This window comes from Oryzias latipes, chromosome 19, assembly GCF_053564925.1.
Source record: "Oryzias latipes strain Hd-rR chromosome 19, Olatipes_Hd-rR_3.1".
NCBI lineage: Eukaryota > Metazoa > Chordata > Actinopteri > Beloniformes > Adrianichthyidae > Oryzias > Oryzias latipes.
Genome location: NC_136255.1, coordinates 17,326,300 through 17,345,144, shown reverse-complemented (window position 1 = coordinate 17,345,144; position 18,845 = coordinate 17,326,300). Strand labels below are relative to the sequence as shown.

The following is an 18,845-nucleotide window of genomic DNA, read 5'->3' as shown; positions in this document are numbered from 1 at the left end:
CGCTGCTACAACATTACACCACACTGGAACCCCTCTGTAGTGTTTTAATAACCAAATGAAAGGCACCTGTGGTTTTACATTATGGAAATGAAGATTGCATTCCCTGGTATCGCTTATAATGTGTGTTTTAAAGGCAGACTCCCTCTTAAATGTGCAATTCATTTCCCCTCTGCTCTGTTTTCTTCTTTTGCATATTTTCTGCATCTCTGTTTAATAAAACACAAATAGCCACCTTTATTTTTTGAAGCTCAGGTATTTTAAGTAGCATCTCTGTTTCAGGAGCAGCAGTCCCTTAAATATGGCTCCGCTCTGTGTGAATAATTGTCATCCAGAATCACTAACGGTGTGATCAACGTGACTAGAATAGAAATGCAATCCTGATGGCAGTGACAGGTTTAAGAGAGAAGGGCTGAAGACAGGAGGAGGGGTGGGGGGAAGACAGGGGGGGGGGGGGGGGTGTTGCTTGTGGTAATAGAGGGGGCCTCACATAAAGAGAAAAAAAAGCACAAAGGGCAAAGTGAAGCCTCTGCTTGTAGTTACAATTCTTTGACATTTTCTGTGTCAACCTGATTTGGCAGAACACTCTGCGAAATTGCGTTGGATGAATGTGATTTCTCAGATAACACCAGTGGTGTGTACTGTACTTGCTTCTCTTCTAGGTGGTCATAATTCTGAGATGTTTTCTTCACAGTTCTTCTCGTCACTTTCTGATTTTTTGCTTTCTTTTCGTGATCTGACCCCTTGACTGCCAAGTTTTAGCTTTCAAAGACATAATTTAAGCAGAAAAACTCCTAATCAGATTATTAAATATAAATGTAAGTATTTTTCCAGTTTTAGGGCAAACTATGTCAGTGTCTAAAACCTAAATTACTGTAACAAAGATTTCCATAAAATTATCTTGACTTTAGATTTGGAATTGGAAATTGTTTATTTCAAGCAATCAAAGCAAAAAAAATACAAAAACAACATAAACATATATGCAAATATATGTTGTACATATGTCATAAAATTGACAAAAATATGTTATTCTAAAAATGGCTAACATTAAAAAAAGATTATTCAACTTTTTTATTTTGAAATTATAAGAATACATTTTTATATTATATTAAGTCTTTTAAGCCAAAACTTTTTTTTACAGTTGCTGTAATACATTGAAAGTTTTTTTTTTTTATTGACTTGATTATTTGAATCTGTTAAAACTTTTAGTCTTTTAGATTTTCCAGATAAATACCATAGCATAAATGGGAAATGGCATTTCCTTATATAATGCTTTTCGACTTTCCTGGAAGACCCAAAGAACTTGATGCTACGTTCACACTGGACCTGCTGTGATATGTGTTCAATAACGTGCGTTTAGCATATAGTGTTCCCACTGAACTGTAGCTACCTGATACTATTGCGTGTCAACCTCCTACAATTGGAAGAGGGTTGGTGTGAAAAATTGAAGTGATGCAAATCTTGTGAGTCTTGCTCCCGGCTTTTTCCTTCTCAACTCAGTTCTCAAATAAAAAAGACTTAAGGCCCGTACACACCGGGACGAATATTCGCCAGGCGTTATTCGCCAGCGTTTTTCGCCACGTTTTTTGTGTTCACACCCAGGCGATTTTCGCTGACGGTGAGCCGAGCGAACATGCAATTTCATTCCCTGACCTTAGATGGCGCTTAATGTAAACAGAAATACTCCTGTACACAAGGTGGCGCTGCGCAACTTTACGCTTCTTAAAGTCGCTTTTCACTCAGAAGAAGATAGCAAGTATTTACGCGCTTGTCAGAATAATACAAAGAAAACATGAATATTTCAAGCATCAGTAGCTCCAACTGGTACTTGGTAAGGGGATATTTAAGAATGTCCGTCATTATTTCTTTGCGGCAGTGTTGACGCTACTTGGCGTCTATCTTCTTCGCTGGTATGTGTGCTCAGCAAGGCAGTTTTGTGTTTGAGCGCCCCCAAGTTGTGTTTTACTGTAACTTCAGAAACTCCAGACACGTGTGCAAAAGCGCCATTCTCATTGGTCGAATAGATTTCGACGCGATGCGTCGAAAAAAAAAAACGAACCCGAGGCGTTTTTTTTTTTTGACGCTTTGTCGCGTGGCGTTTTTTCGCGTGTGCACACTCTCATTGGTGCCCTTTGTTTTAGTCACGAGGCGTTAAACGTCGGCGAAAATCGCCGGCGAAATTCGTCCCGGTGTGAACAGGCCTTTAGAGTCATGTTTATTTCTTCTCCATGATGAATTTACAAATGGTTGGCACTTCTGTGAATTAGAAAGGATACCATGTATACATCACTACCAAATTCAGTCCCCTGATTGGTTAAAGTTCAACCTAGTTAGTTGTAGAAACTTGGGTAGTAACGCGTGAACACGATAGTATTGAATGCGAAAGCCTAAAATAAGCATATATGAGCATTACCATAGACTTTTAATTGAAAGTGGTGGCTTAAACGTACGTTTTCAGTCACGCTCCCATTCACCCATCCAGACACACATATTCACACACTGATTGCAGCTTTGCTGCCTAAGACTGGCACCAACCTGTAACAACCAGGAGCAAAGTGAAGTTCACTGTCTAGCCAAAGGATGCTTTGACCCAAGGGCAGGCACGGCAGGAACCAAACCCACAATCTTCTGATCAGAGGTCGGCCCATAGTGACACCACAGTCACAAAAATGCATCTAGTGATAGAAGAGGATTTTTTTTTTTTTAATTGGGGGCTGGACCCTAGAATACTGGGAGGCCAGAAGGGAACGCCCCATTTCCTTCATAACAACTCCCCAACAGAAAGTAATTAGACAACTAACCAAGCTGACTATGACAGCCAGGTACACTTTACCGTCAAGGCCATGTATAAATAGTGAGAAATACTTCATCAACTGTAACAATATTCCACATTTTTCGATCTTCTGCAACTAGACAAACCCCCCCCCCCCCAAAAAAAACAGATTTACAATTGGGACCATTAGCTCTTTAGATATGGACTGTCAAAGATATTCATTCATCTCTTCCAGTACTGGAAGTCCTTTATCAGCTGTAGTCAACTAAAAGAGGTTATCTTGAGTCCAGCATCAGATTTCTAAAGCAACCATGATGATATATTGACGGTAGCCAATCTGAAACCACAACATAATGTGCTTTTAATATTTCCCAAAGCGCTATAATCGTCACATTATGGTTGACTAACAAAAAATGACAGCAGTTCTCCCGTATAAATACAAGATAAAGAGCTTGGCCTCTCCAACACAGCAATCAGCAGATCTGAACACAGTTGCCTGATTGTGATCTGTTTCCTTTAAAGGCTCAAAGAACTCTCTGCATCACAGCTCTAATTGAATCTCTCCCTTGCAGTGTTTTTCAAGCAGCCTGCAGCGGAGATTATCAGTTTCTCACTGGCTTCAACACAGAAACACAATTTAACACCCTTGTAAAGCTTTCATATTTCACGCCTTGTTGATTTATGTCTGATCAGTTGCCTCACGGTCGTAAATATTGCCATTTGGCTGTTGTAAACCAAATTGACCATATCATTTGTCAATCCAATTGTTTTGGGCTTGCTTCAAATCCAGTTTCCCTGCGCCGTTTTACCCCACAGGAAGTTTGCAGGTAAGTGTTTCTGACAGGCTAAGATGGTGTCTCGCGGTGCTCAACCGCCATGATGCTCAATCTGCCACCTCTGGCCCTCGAAACCTTTCAGCTTTCTAAACCTGAGTAGAGCGGCTTTTTTATGTCGGCGAACATAAAACCTGAGGGTGACAATGTGCCGAAGCCTTGTGTGGTTGTGCATTCAGTATCTGAAGGAGTGCTTGTGGTTACATCCAGTCGCAGTGACAAATTGCTCTTTTTTCACCATCACCTGCTAACAGCCTCTGTATTAACCTCACCATTAGCACTTACTTAGAGTGTTACACCCATTTTTCCTCAGCCCTGGGTCTCTCCGGACCTCTCAGGGCTGATTAAAGGACGTTTGGGAGGCATTTAGAGGTGTAAAAGCTCATTGGTTTGAGTGAGCCAGAGTGGTTGGGAGTATTGGGCCAGAGCCTATCTCTCTGATTACTCCCATAATCACAGTATTTGCTCACCATGAAGGTGCTCAAGTGTTAGCTTTGATACAGATGCTGGAGGCATCCACGATCCCTAATGCAAACTCCTCATAGTGCTGTTTTACAGGAAAAGCAGTGCACTCCACTGCAAGATGACAATAAAGACATTTTACCTGTTCATAGAACATCATGATGAGTTAATAATAAAGTAGCTCTGACAGGTGAGGTTTTTTTTATCCCTCTTATGATCAAAGGCAAGCACTCAGGAGAGCTCTGTCGTCTCCAGGCGAGAATATCCATTCTGTGCAGATGCTGAGGAGAGATGGCCTGTTCCAGTAAGGAGAATGATACAGCACAAGCACCACCTATCTCTTCAGCTTTATCACAAGTAGCTTTATCTAACAACAGCATATCTTTACACACTTCATTTTTCATCGAAGAAAGAGAATTGAAATTCTAATATTTTGCCAGCCCTTCCGCACTCCTGTTGATCCATTTTGGCCCGTTCCAGATTCCCTGTCTAGTTCCAACTGGGGGGAAAAATCGAACCTCCCAACCGCTTTTTGTGATGTTTTCATTGTGTCTTCACACCAACACCAACTGTGTTTTTTTTTTTTGCAGACGGATGACATTGCAGAGATCGCAAGGAAGACGCAAAACCTCCCCAAGGAGAACACAAGGAGGCAGCGGGTGGTGGTTTTCACCCAGGGCAAGGACGACACTGTTGCAACTGTTGGTATGGCTTTTCTCATTTTGGTTTCATTCTGATTATCTCCCCAACCCCTGGAAGCCACCCCTGCTTCTGGCCCCCTTTAGACATCTCCAACCTTCACTTAAACCTCATATCTGGTAACTGCAGAATGCAGTCTTGAATAGATCACTAGACCGAGAAGAGCAGAATGCTATCAGTAATTTCTTTGAAGTTAAGCTGCGATATTGACACCAGATGTTAAAAAAAAAATGCTTGCACTACATTCTGTTATTTTAGAGCATAAAAGAAGTGCGGGGGATGCAGAGAGCAGCCATTGATTTGTGAAGTACTTCTGAGTTTGACTTGGACAGACTCCAGACCGGTCCTCAGCAATATTTAATACTTAAGTCCCAACATCCTGACATCCTGCCTTCCTTGTTTTTTTTTTCTTTGCAAAACGCTGGCAGAGTGACCTTGGGGAGAAGTTGACAGAGCAGGCCCTCTCAAATCATCCCCATTTTCTTTGATCGGGGCGTTTTTGCGAGTGGGACATTAAAAGGCAGTGTCATCACAGCTGAGGAGGGGTTGAAGGTTTAAGCAGTGTGAGGGGAGACAATACGTCTCAGATTACTGCTGGGAGCCTTTGCCTTTGTTTGGGCCCACGGGGTGTCTCTCCTCATTGACTTTGCAGTTCAGCTCAGACGAGTGGAGCACAGGAAGAGATGGCCTCAGGTGAAGGCTCCAACATATCACTCATCAGTGGGAGCTGCGGGGAGGCTGTACAACAAGACTTTTAGTGCCACTGTCATCAGTTTCATACTGCTGACACCTTCCACTGATATTTAGCACAGTGTGTACTTTAAAACACCTAAAAAATATATTCTTTTGTTATCCTTTTATTAGCAAAAAGTTCAACGATAGTATTCATTTTTACAACAGTTGACCTATCATCACTTTGCTTGATTATTAACCGTTCACACCGCCCGCATCAACGGTCGTTCAAGCAACATCTTCCAATGAAAAGTCTATGTAAACAGACGTTTCGGGCTACGGGCTCACACATTGACACGTAGAGTCACACGTTTTTACAACGCCCATGACCATTGAATGGTCGTTGCAAGTTGACCTGATCTAATTTTGAACCAATCAGGGACTGAAGTGGGGTAGTGGCGTATGGATGGCGTCCTCTTTTAATTCACGGAAGTGCCAACTGTTTGAAAATAGATCAGTGTTCACTAGATATGTGAATATAGACCACAATTCATTGTATTTGAATGATTTTATTTATGTGAAAAATGTTATTTTATCTAAACTGTCTAAGTTTTCATCATTAGAACACATTCATAAATAGATTCATACATTTAAAATCCCATGGCGGACATGTACTAGTTAAACAGTAGAAAGAAGAAGCCCCTCCCTGCTTGTCCAGTGTGAGCATCATGGGCTAAACGCGCATTTTTGAACTTACTATAAACGTGGGTTTTGAACTTGTGTCAAATCTCCAGTGTTTACTTAGTTTTAGGAGTTGTTTGCTTTCAGTTTCCTTTTACGAGTTTTAAACTTTTGTCCATCTGGTTTTGTTATGCTTTAACTTCCAAACCATCACAGGAGGAATCTAACTTTCCTACTATAAATTTGCTGCATAACTTTTATTTAAGATTAATTATCATAGGAATAAAAAGGTCCCAAAAGCAAAAAGAGCTTTCACATTTGCCCAGTAATAGTCCCAGTGGATTTGTTTCCTCAAACCTGGATTTGGTTTGCTTTTACACACCACACTTTGAGATATTTTGGTTTTGACCAAACATCCTGGAAACGAGCCGCTTTACTGGATGGTCCATCTGCATTCACATTGTAGTGAAACACAGCAGGGATTAGGTCCAAGTGACGAGTTATCTGATTTTGTTCATATCAGGGTTCGGGTGAGCTTTTACACCAGCCACGTGGACTAAAACAAACTTTCAAACATTTGTCAGATACAATATATTTGATAATAGTGTCTGTTTTTACATTGCTCACATCTACCTTTGTGGCATAATTTCTTAGTGAAAGTGTTATTATAAGTTTTCTAGCTGTTACTTTGCTGGCATTATGCATTTGTCATTTCCTTTAATGAGTTACTGTAACCAAAAACAAGTTAACAAATTAGTGCTAATTATTAATTAAAGAAAATTATGTTTTACACATTATTTCAAAGGTGGAGCTTCCTGATAAATACCTACCTAAGCATTCCTGTGCACTTTTACCATCTTATGGAAGCAGGAATATTGATCATTTTTATTATAAAAGGAAGTCATATTTGATATAAACTACCACCTTTTTTTTTCTTTTACAGATTTCTAACTTATTTATTACCAACTTGTTTATTGAATGGATCAAACCCACAAAGGTAAACATGCGAAACATCTGAAAGATTTATCCGTGCGATACAATACAATTGATATTTCTGCAAACAGGTTTTATTATCTCCTTCATTTTTTAAAGCTTAGTTTGAAGACTTCAGAGGCATCACTGGATTGCTTTAATCACAGCTCTTTGAGATGTAACAGGGTTTTGCCGCTCTGCTTCCCCTTTAAGTCGATAAAGGACGACACAGAGATTTTGACCAATAAAAAACCATGTACCATAATTGAGCAAGTCCATTTCCAATATCTGTGATCAAAGTAGAACTCATAGAGGTGAATTTTCTCTCATGAGAGTTTGAAAAGAAATCTTTAAAGAAATGTCTGGCTGTTAAAAAGCCGGAGAATCCATCCATTGTGCTGGAGGTGATGGATAATTCCCGCCAGCTCCTCTCATTGCCCCTGCATGAAGGCACAGCCGTGCGCCACTGTGAACTTTATATGAAATACATAATGAATGTTGGCTGGATGAAAGACAATGTGTTTCAGATGTAATCTACAAAGGCAAACATGATAAATGTCATTAAGTGTGCCATCATTTCAGTGGAGCGGTTACAGTAGTTGTGAAGTGGTGCGTGTTTGCCTGTGAACATCGCTATTTATGCCAGCCAAATAAATGTCAATGTAAAAAGAGAATTAAAGATTTTCATTTCCCAGAGGCGCCACTCTAATAAACTTGATCTCTCATTTTGTTTGCAATTTGTCCTCCTGTCAGGATTTGATCATTTGCCAGCCTCTGTGTGTCATGTTAAACCATTTTATAGTGATTAAGGATGGAAGAACGCCTTCCCCAGTAGTATCATTCTCCAAAAAGAGATGTCACTTTCTTATTGTTCTTTTCGCTGCGGCTCATTTGGGGACTTTAGTCACACTGTCACTTCAAAGATGCCTTTTAAAAAGTGAGGAGCAGCCTTTTATTTAGCCACCTCTGACACCGCTGATCCTGGAACTTTTGCTTATACGCCCATTACAGCAGTAATTAAGATCACTGTGCCCCGAACCCTAACTGAGGAGATCTAATAAACGAACATTCACCAGAGGTTGCCGCTTAATTGCTGATAAGGGGCTTGATAAAGCTTGACTCAGCTCCTCTGAGAGTTTTAGTGCTCTCAAAGGGGCTAAGCAGACTGATCTCAACTTTGATGCTCATCTATATGTGTTAATCACATGAGACAAAGATGTTAATAGTGGATTTGAAGCAAAAGGGTGTTTACTTAAGGCTTTTATTTTGTTTAAGCAGGGAGGTTTTCACCTTACGTTGATATGATAATTAAACATAAAAAACGGTTATTTCAAGTATATACTCAACTAATGATCTGCCCTGCAGGTCTTTTTCATCCAGCTTTATTATTTACATACATCCGCTCGTCCTTTTTTTCAGAGTTGCGATGCTGGTTATGGTTAGGAAAGGGATTGAATGTCAGCTCACTTCAAGCCTGTCATGTTTGCCAAGAAAGCGGTAATGCAGCCTTCCTCTCTGAGGCTCGGATTCTGGCTGAGAGGACGGAGCGTTTTTCACATGAAGATGTTTGACTTTAACTCAAGCTCATGAATTTTAGGTCGATACTCAGCTGTGCCTGCAGTACTTGAATTTAAAGCAATGTTTTAATTGTTTCACTTGTGTAGATGATAAAGGGCAGCGGGACCAAAGTTAATTTTAATGATCGGCTAGCTTTCCAGCCTGCTTGTCAAAGGAAAAACACGGAGCGCTGGAAAATCCACAGCAAAGCTTGTAGTAATTAAAAAAAAAAAAACATGGCTTCTTATGATCAGCTTTCACTGAAGCTTAAGTTGTCTTAGTTCAGCAACAACTTTTTCTTTTTTTATGGAAGAGGTTTTTTTTTCCAGACACTGTTGGGCTTTGCGTTTTATAGTCAAAAAGAATAGCCAGTAATAAAGGTCTTGATACTCATTTCAAAGAGACGCCTGTTAGAAAGAACTTCTTTTAATGTCGACTATTCATGAGCTTTAACGAGGGAATTCTGTAGAGCGTATCAACAAAAGCCCACAATTGCACAGCACCACACTAGACGGAATTACTCAAATTCCTTTAAAAAAATGTTTTTTTTCCCCTCATTTGTGCATATTACCTGTTGAAGAAGAGCTTTAGAGCACTCCCACATCCCCGGCTCCATCCAGCCTGCTATTTCACCCTGGAAAGAAATTGAATCAGTAAAACATGTAGCAGAGTGTTATTGATTGAAAATAATGTTGCTGGTCTCATTAGGTGGAATTCAGGAAAGGGATCTTTTCAGATACACTGTGCAGGCCAGGAACAACAGTCTGGCAGTTTTGACCACTCCAGGTTCTTGCCATCTCCGTGAGAGTTTTTTTTTGCCAATAACAACTTAGTTAGAGTGGAAAACTGGGCTGGAGCTTGGGTTAACATGTCAGTCTGTTTGAATTATTTGCACCAGTGAGGTTGTCTGAGCTTTCCCTCCCAAGAGCAGGATATAGAGATTGGTCATGGGTGCAGAGAGGTATTTGGATTCCTCATGAGTCATGATTCACACCACAGCATGGAGCAGGAGTAATATCAGAGAGAAAGATTTCAGATAGCTACTCTATTCAGTTTCACTCACTTCTCATTTTTTCCTGCTATAATTATCCATAAAATGATTTTTAAAATATAATATATGAAATTGTGTACTTTATCAAAAATGTAAAGATGTCGTGACAACATTGATCGTCTCCATGCATCTGAACATCAGAAAAACATTTTTATTTTATATCTTTGAACACTTATATTGTTACAGACTGCAGATAAATTGATAAAATGCACCTCATTTTAAGATCCTTGAATCCTCTCTATCTATGAGAAAAAAGTTTCTTAAGTATAAAAAGGTTTTCCTGTTCAGTAATAACAGTACAAATTGAGCTTTTTATGGAACAATACTTTTGAAAATTTAAGTGATTTCATGGTAAACCAAGTTTCTGTTTGCAAGTCAGGTCTCAAGTCTTTAGCTGCAAACTCAGTTCATTTTATAGGTCTTAAAACAACAATTATTGCTTAAATTTTCTCACCTTTCTCTAATGCAACTTTAAAACAAGTGCAGACGCTTGATTGGCGGTTGATGTCACTAAATTTCTACAAATAGAACAGCAAAAACATCAGAGACTTTTTTTTTGTTTGATCTGACAGTGATGCGGTGAAAATGAGAGCAAACAAATGAACACTGTTCACGAGTCCCGAAGCTTAAGTCAGAGAAGATTAGAACGAGTTTGTGTTAAAGGTTACTTGGCGTCCTTTTCTAATAAGATCTGACTCCTTGTGCACTGCCCTGATCATTTGCTTTAGCCACAGCAGACATATTTACTCACACTTATCTCTGTTTGGTTTCCGAGATCTAATGAACGCCAGACTCTGCAGACGAACAAGTGCAGCGGCCTTTGAAGCATCCGGTTTTATAGCCGCAAAATGCAATGCATTAGCGCGACCACATCTAACGACTCGAGTTTCCTAAATGCAGAGCAACTGACAAAATGTAATTTATTATTAGCACACTTTTTATGTGCAGTTAATCATTTCAAGAGGGAAGAGGGTTTTCAAGCCTCATCTGTGGCATTAATTAAGCGGAGTCGTTATGCTGCTAATTAGCTGATCCTGAAAGGAATTTTTGTATTCTTTTTTTGATTTATTGTTATGTAGCTGTTTCTCTTTAAAGGAATTAGTGCTGTTGTAAAAACACAATACATATTTTAATCTGATCCATCGATCCACTCGACCTACTGCACATTCATTCTTTAAATTTTTGTTTGATACCACAAAAGGCAGAAAGCAGTTGGTGGATTATGATTATGATGTGAGGGGTTCAGCTCATACTCTGTCCTTCATCTATTTTATAAATAAATGAAATCAAAAATGCTACGGTGGAATTTCTTATATCTTCATATCAGTGAGCACCTACTGGGGCAGGGGGTCTCATTAAACAAATACTTTTTCCCAAGTTCTGCTTAAACTCTCAGCGTCTTTCCTCACTAAGAGGCATTCATCTTTTATCAACATCCGTCTCTTGTCTATTGCAGGTTTTTGAAGGCTTGCGTCGTCAGAGTTCTTAGAGTGTTTGAACACGTGTGTGTGTGTGGGGTTTACATTGTTCTGACACTCTTTGCTGATTCAGTGTCGCTCTAAACCGTAAGACTCTGTCATCTGATAAGCTGTCTGTTCCTCCTTTTAAACTGGGAAAGTCTTTGGAGATCACATGCTGCCATAATTCATCCAGGATCATCCATCAACAATGATTTGATGGTTCCCATTTGGTGTCTTCCGTTAGAAACTGAAACTACTCACACAAGCTGTGTTTACGGTCTTGATCATTACACTTAAAAGTCAATTATTTTGTTAACAAAGTGGAAAGTCTCTTTTTTACATTGCCAAAAGGTTCCTTTATATCAGGTTTGTACTATTTAATAAGACACTTCTCAAAGTATCAACTTTCTGGACATTATATGATATTTTAACAAAAAGTTCTCGTTTCATTGCATTTTTCTCCAACTTATTTATATCATTGTAATTGGAGATTTGGGAAAACTTTATTGGGTAGCATGTATATTGTTTACCCAAATGGTGCTGCAGCCAGTGACTCTGCCCCTCCCACATCCCAGACACAATAGACCGAAGACTTTTTTTTCCTGTATGCTCTTACAATTGCATTACAAAGAACATTACCTAACAAAAATGTTTGGGTGTGTAGAAGCCTATTAACACTCCCATTATTATTTTTTCTTAATTGTTTTTTAAATAAATTTATTGTACAGATAAGTTTACCAATAAAATTCTTCATTTAGTCATATTTTTTTTTCTTTTTAATACATAAACTGTCTTTTTTATTATAGTACAAACAATAAAGAGGACCCACACAAGTATAATGCTTTCATTAGAATTTTGTTGTGTTTTGTAAAAAACGATCATTTAACGATGTTCCTTGGATCTTAATACTGTCAAGGAGTCCAATAGTTTTCTTCTTTTTTTTCTCCTATAATTTAAATTTTATACAACAAAATGTACTTCATGAAGACTCGGCTATGTTCCATACAGACAAAGTTTAATTGACTGATTTATTATTACTCTGCAAAAACGCAATTCACATTAAATGACAGTTAACTTTGGTCACTGAACTTTGGTGGCTTGCTGTGTCAATATCTAAAGATAACAAAGACTTCACAAAATAATTCACAGGAAAATTTAACAATGGTCAGTGAAAGTAGTCAATTTAATGCTGCTGTGTATCAAAGATTAAAGGTGGCATAAATGCATGCCAGTGTGTACCAACACGGGAGCAATATTCACAATACACTGAATCCAAACCATTGAACTAAAATGTCTGAAAAGGAAACATCCCATTCTATAGATGTAACTAACCAGCTCTGTAAAGCTGCCCTCCCTGATTGCTTAGTTAATGTCACAGTTTTAGATTTCTGGGGATTTTGGTTATATTTGTAACCATCTAGTTTCCCAAACACTAAATGTTCAGCTAAATCCAAGCAAAACACAAAAAATCAAGAGGGAAACAGATTTATTGGGTGGATTTCTTTTCTTTTAACTTTCCATTTTTTTGTATCATCCAATGTAAAAAGTCAATGAAACGGTGATCTCAGGGTTCTCAACTATCATACACTAATCACAAGTCTCGGATCGTTCTTTTTCTTCTTTTCTTACACAAGACATGGTTTCTCATGAAGCAAATAATCAGATTTACTAGAGATGAGGTCATGGTGCTAAAACAGAAGACTGGCACTCATTGTGCTGCCAGCTTGGCATTTCTTTATTTATTTGCCTACCCACCCTTGCCACCCGCTGACACTTGTGGCAAGCTTAGAGGCTTGTTTTTTTGTTTTGTTTTTACAGTTTGAGACAAAGGTTGTAACATTCCGTCACTTGTAACACTGATCAAAAAAGCCCATCCACAGAGGCACAACCTGGCCAAAATCCTCATTTGAACCTTACTTAATAGACTTCTGAGAGCAAAAACCTCCTACACACTTACAACAAAGAAATTAATCTTAAATCCTGGGTAAGAAGTAATACCATTGACCGTTTGGAATGTGGATGCCTTCACTATTGAGATGTGGTTGTGGAACCCCATTCTTTATTCTTATAAAAGCAATCAGTTTGGATAAAATGACAGCAGTTTCAGAAAGGAAAGTTGTCTTAATATCTTTAAAAAGCTATTTTAAACTTGTTCTGATCGTACACAAAAATGAGAGCAGCTGTAGTAATAACCTGGCTTTATTATACAATAATTTAATTATAGGCAAAGAATGGACAGAGAGATACTTGTCAATGTTGCACGTACCTCTCTGCGTACAAAGGTGCACATAGAACTGGCTGATCTGCTCACCGAGGCTGTCGTGGATCCAGTGCTTGCGATAGCCAGGAATGGAACAACTTCCACTTTTCTTAAAAAGTTTAAATGCTACTCAATAGATGAATTTCAGGGTGGATTTAGAGTGGACACATTTGGTTTGCTTTAAGTGAACCAGAGTTTGTTTATCCCAATGATCTGAAACACATTTTCTAAGTCCAGGACCAGAAACTACTCTTGGACCCATCTTTCGAAGTGGTCTCAGTTCATTTCCAATCCTACCGAGCTTCGGTTCGCTCTGAGATTCCTTAGTCTGACTACAATCCGTCCTCTGAGTGGAACAACTGAACCAAAACCACCATCGTAGCCGACATAAACAGAGTAGGAACTCATCTGTTGCTTCAGCAACAGATCAAGGACAAATGTCAAGCAACGTTTCTCTTGTTATCAAAAGGAAAAAAAGAGTTCAACTTTTTATTCATTATAACTTTTTTTTAACACTGCTGAAAACGCTTATTACATGCTTTTCTGTAGCGTTATGCGGGACACCCACGGCGCTGCTATGATGTCACCCTAAAAGCTACATGGTAGTTTCCTTAACAGAATTCTTTTAAAAACAATGCCATGACAACACAACAATGAGACACAGCAACACATAAAAATATGGTCAGATGAATACAGCCTTAATTAAACAACTTTTATTGCTTTTTCCTGTTTTCCCGACAATCTATATGTCATAAACACCTATCAGCGTACCTTCATACGTCTCCTCATCACTGCAGATGCTAGCATCCTCTGAGTTAAAGCACACACAGTACGTCTCCTTGCCAGCAACCGCTTTGCAGCACGCCTAAGCAGTACCAAAGTAACAAGTAAAAAGGGTTGTTCCCGACGTTCAAGACTGGTAATCAAAATATAGTTTTAATAAGTTAACTGTCCCATTAAGGACTGTAAAGCGCAGCACGCCTGTCTTTATTTTGTCGTTTTGACCAGCCCTCCTTGTCCTTACCAATGACTAAAGAGATCTTTAGTCATGTGGTTTTGTTTATAACCTTTTGTCCGTAACAGAACAGTCCGCTGAATACAGACCAAACACAAGATTCGGGACTTGATTCAGAACAAATTGAGCAGACTTGACCCGTAACAAAGGATTTTCACAGTCTGAATAGACCCTAAATGAAACAAAAAAAAAGTCCATTGCTTATACAATCAATACAATGATCGCTTTCTGCCATTTTTTGTGTAGAAAAAAAAATTTGGTTAAATACAATACAATAAAAATAATAAATAGCCTTCATGAGACACATCTGGTTTTTCTTCCAAATGTTTTCAGTATCTGGCTTTTAACTTTGAAAGGACTCAAACTGAAAATACCATAACTGAAATTTAGAAAAATAAATCCAAAAACTACAAGACATTTTTCACATGAAACATCAGAAAATCAAAAAACTAAATTGACAGAATTTGACTAGTTTTAAATCCTAAAGACCGTAAACAATTGAATCGGTTGGTTCAAAAAGGGCCCAAGTCCAAGAGTTTTTGTTTTTCCAGGAAATTATTTTACCGTAATTGCAAAGCTTAAAGGGAGGCTACACCAAATGATTAATACTTTACCCTGATTTAGCACCAGTTCATAGCTTACAATTGCTATTATATGAAGCACCTCACTTTTATAATTTCAGAGAACTAGCAAACTAAAGTCTCTGGACTTGGGCCCTTCTTGAATTAAACAGGGGCGCTGCCATATTGGATAACTAGTACTGCCATCTATGGAATAAAGCAAAACCCATGCAAAAGAGGCCCAAGTGCAGGATTTTTGCACTTAATGCATTTTAAATGTCTGGCATAGTCAATACATTACAACAGACTTTTTTTGCACACAATTAGAAACTCTTCCCTTGAAGACCATAGAGCATATAAAGTCTCTATTTTGAAACATTGTGGACTTGGGCCTCTTTTGAACAAACCGATTGAATTGGGCAAAACTATTGCAATATAGGCAGCAGGCATAAGTGACCTGCTTGTTTTAGGGTTGAAAAGACGTTTCTTTAATCATGTGCAACAATATATGAAAAGAATTTTGCTTCCCTGCCTGTTATTTTAAGAAAATATATGATTTCCCTCCAAAAAACACAATAACAAACCTTTTTTGTTTGAATGGCGTATTAATGTCAAAGACACAATGTTTAAATGTTGAATATGAATTTTATATTTATATTTATTTATATGAATATATATAATGTAAAAATCACACAAATATCTTTCCAAACACTGTGAAAAATGATAAAATCAAGAAAATAACAGTCTTTCTATTGTCCACAGATGACCAAGTGACCATGTTTCCTGTTGTGGACATTGACCAGAATGACATTGTGGACACTAATGGAGCTGGAGACGCCTTTGTTGGAGGTACGGAGGGATGTCTCACCACATGTTTCTGTGTACTTTCCCACTTGATCTGTACAAACCAGCCCAATATATATTGTGACAATGCTTCTAGGTTGAATAAGATAACTTTTAATGACTGTATAAGTTTAAGGTGTTTGTTCCAGACTTCCCATTTTCTTCTGTCTACCCAGGATTCCTGTCTGCACTGGTCCAAGAGCAGCCGCTAGAGGAGTGCATCAGGGCGGGTCACTACGCGGCAAACGTCATAATCAAGAGGGTTGGATGCACCTTCCCAGAAAAGCCAAACTTTCACTAATGTATCAAATCTCCTGTCCTTTACCCAAGATGTTTTTTGTACATATATATTATTCTGAATTTTATGTACATTTTTGAATTTAGAGTCACTGAGCAAAGAGCAACCTATTGCAACACATTTCTGAATTCTTTTAGAATCTAAATTAGACCACCTGCCACCCTGATGAGGTGATGGAAAATAGTTACTCGCAGGTTGAAACTGATGATGTTTTTTTTTTCACTCTGAAAGGTTTTAAGGGTTGTATGTCTTGTGCTTTATTTGGAAAATAAATTAAAAACGTTTCACCATGTTAAGAGATTAATAATCCAGTGTATTGGCTTCAAGATACTCAAGTTTTGTTAGATTTTTGGCTTTAAAACATCAATAATTTGGTATAATTTGAGTTGTATTTTTCAGAACTCAAAATAGGTTCTTTTTTTTATATTTTTTAGATTAGAAATAATTTTGTCTCATTACCCACCACCTAATACAAATGTTTGTATGACTCGTCTTGAGTAAAAAGAAAACACATTTTTATCCTAATTTCATTAAACATCTAATCTCCGGTTTATCTCTTTTTGAAATTTGAAGGTTGTCTATCATGGACAAAGTGTCCTGCTTCTGTCCAAGTCCCTCCCCCCTTCCATGTTCTTATTGGACTCGTGGAGTTGTGGCGGCGCTGCAGGGCTGCGGGATCATTTTTCCCCAGTTTAAAGGATTAGTGATTGGTCTTCGTCACAACCATTAAAGGGACCCGAAAATTAGGCTGATCCTTTGCAACCCAGCTGTGCTGTCGCTGGGGGTTGGAGACGAGGCATCAGAGGGAGGCCCCTTTCCCTCCTCCAGTTCCACTCGCGTTGTCCAGTGTCTCAAGGGTTATGTTAGAAGTAAATCAGCTCTCGTCTGTTTTACGAAGAACTGTGATGTAAAAAAAAAAAAGTTTTATCTTTTTTCTTTTTATTTTTATTGTAAAAAGGAATAACACTCCTCCAAATCTATTTTACTCTGAAAAAGGCAAAGTTTATGCATATATGCTAAGAAGGACCGTTTAAGTAAAAACATTGACCATCCAAAAATGTTATTCCCGACTTTTAAGATGCTTTTTTTTTTGGTTGCGTTTTATTTTTCTTTTTTTTTTGCAAAGAGGTTCACACAGATGCGCTTTGAAAAGGACCACATTTCTGATTGGGCAGGATCACACTCCATGGCAGCTGGTTCATTTGCTTCTCAAGATGACAGATGGCAAAACACAAAAAAGGAGAGCCATGATTAAGTAATGAGAATGAATGCCATAATAGGGAAACTTCTTCCTCTCACATTCCCCAATAAACTTTTATTTATTATTTGCCCAGTTAATGCAAAAAACAACAAAAACAAAAAAAACAAAAGAAAAACAAACATGATATCAACAATAATGTGTGTTGTTATCTGTTCATTTGTGTTTTTGACTAATATGGATATTAACTTAACTTACCTATGATTGAAATTTCATCATATTGCTAAAAGAAACTTTTAAGAACTCATCAACTGAGAATAGGATTTTTTAGGTGAATTTATGACTATTTTTATTTATCATATAGACAAAAAAACTAGTAAACTGGGGCTTTGGCCAGTGTTTTGCCCCGCAGATGGGCAGCAGTGTTTGTGAACACCAGTGTGGCAGTTGGCAGGGATTGAATTTGGGGGATGGGCAGATTGCTATGGCACATGCTCCAATTCAAATTATCCCTGGACCCATGCAGCAATGGAGGACCTGCTGGGGCCCAGGGTGGCATTCATTATATCCAGACACAGGCAGGTTTCTGGTCAGGGCCTCCATTAACACTGGTCCTAAAGGCATCAAGTCTGGGTGCCTTTTATTTAACCTGTTTTAAATAGGAACTCCAATATATGTGGTTTTTCTACTTAATCTTCAGGGTTATTTCAATTAATGAATTTAAGTAAATAAACAAAAGGTCAAGGCATGCATAACAGGAAATCTTTAAATATTATAGGGGTGTGACTTTTCATTTTAAGTCATAATAAAAAAAGGTCAATTTGATGGGGGAGAAAGTCCAAACAACAAAACCTAAAATGAAAAATTCCTTGTAAGTTATAATAATAATAATAAAAGTGTGTTTTTTGTGTTTGTCAGTCACATACAAGTCCCACTCCCATCATCTGTTGAGCCATTTTAAAAGCGTTTCCAGCCGTCTTTTAATTATCACAAAACGTGTTTTCTATGACATAGTTTCTGCAGAGAAGCGGTAGCTCATTAGAAATTTGGCTATGAGTTGTGCATTATAATAATAATAAACTTTATTTGTGTAGCACCTTTCAAGATAAAAATCACAAAGTGGTTCATAGTTAAACACAATAAAACACAGTAAAAATGGGACAGTTGGCCCACCCCCTCTCCCCATCACCCACCCATCTGTTTACGCACTCTCCCACTAGCTGACAGCCCCATAGAACCAAACGTTACCAGTGCAACGAAAATGGCAAAAATGCTAATGAAGTGGATTCAACAGAATGGAGTGGAGCAGGGCAAAAGGACCTGGCTGCAGCCATCAATTTCCAGAATCATCTGTCTGCAATCAGAACCGGAAGGCCCCCCATATCACTCTCAAAAGACTCGTAGAGACTAATGAACCAAAACAAACGCTAAAAAAGTTTTTCTTTCCCACATTTATGTTTAGGGTAAGGGTAAATTGTGTAATATTCGCTTATGGCCGATGATGTCAGGGCAAG

General features: G+C 38.3%; 1 protein-coding gene across 4 annotated transcripts in view; it reads left to right on the top strand.

Annotated features, from left to right (window-relative positions):
- Positions 1-16,680, top strand: part of adkb (adenosine kinase b) — a 135,909-nt gene extending 119,229 nt beyond the window's left edge. For all 4 annotated transcript variants that reach the window (XM_011488215.4, XM_020711872.2, XM_020711873.2 and 1 more), the window contains 3 exons: positions 4,656-4,770; positions 15,755-15,841; positions 16,012-16,680. In XM_011488215.4, coding sequence (XP_011486517.1) covers positions 4,656-4,770; positions 15,755-15,841; positions 16,012-16,136 — 327 coding nt within the window. In that variant the 3' untranslated portion in view covers positions 16,137-16,680. The remainder of the gene's footprint in view (positions 1-4,655; positions 4,771-15,754; positions 15,842-16,011) is intronic.
- Positions 16,681-18,845: the final 2,165 nt, after the last annotated feature.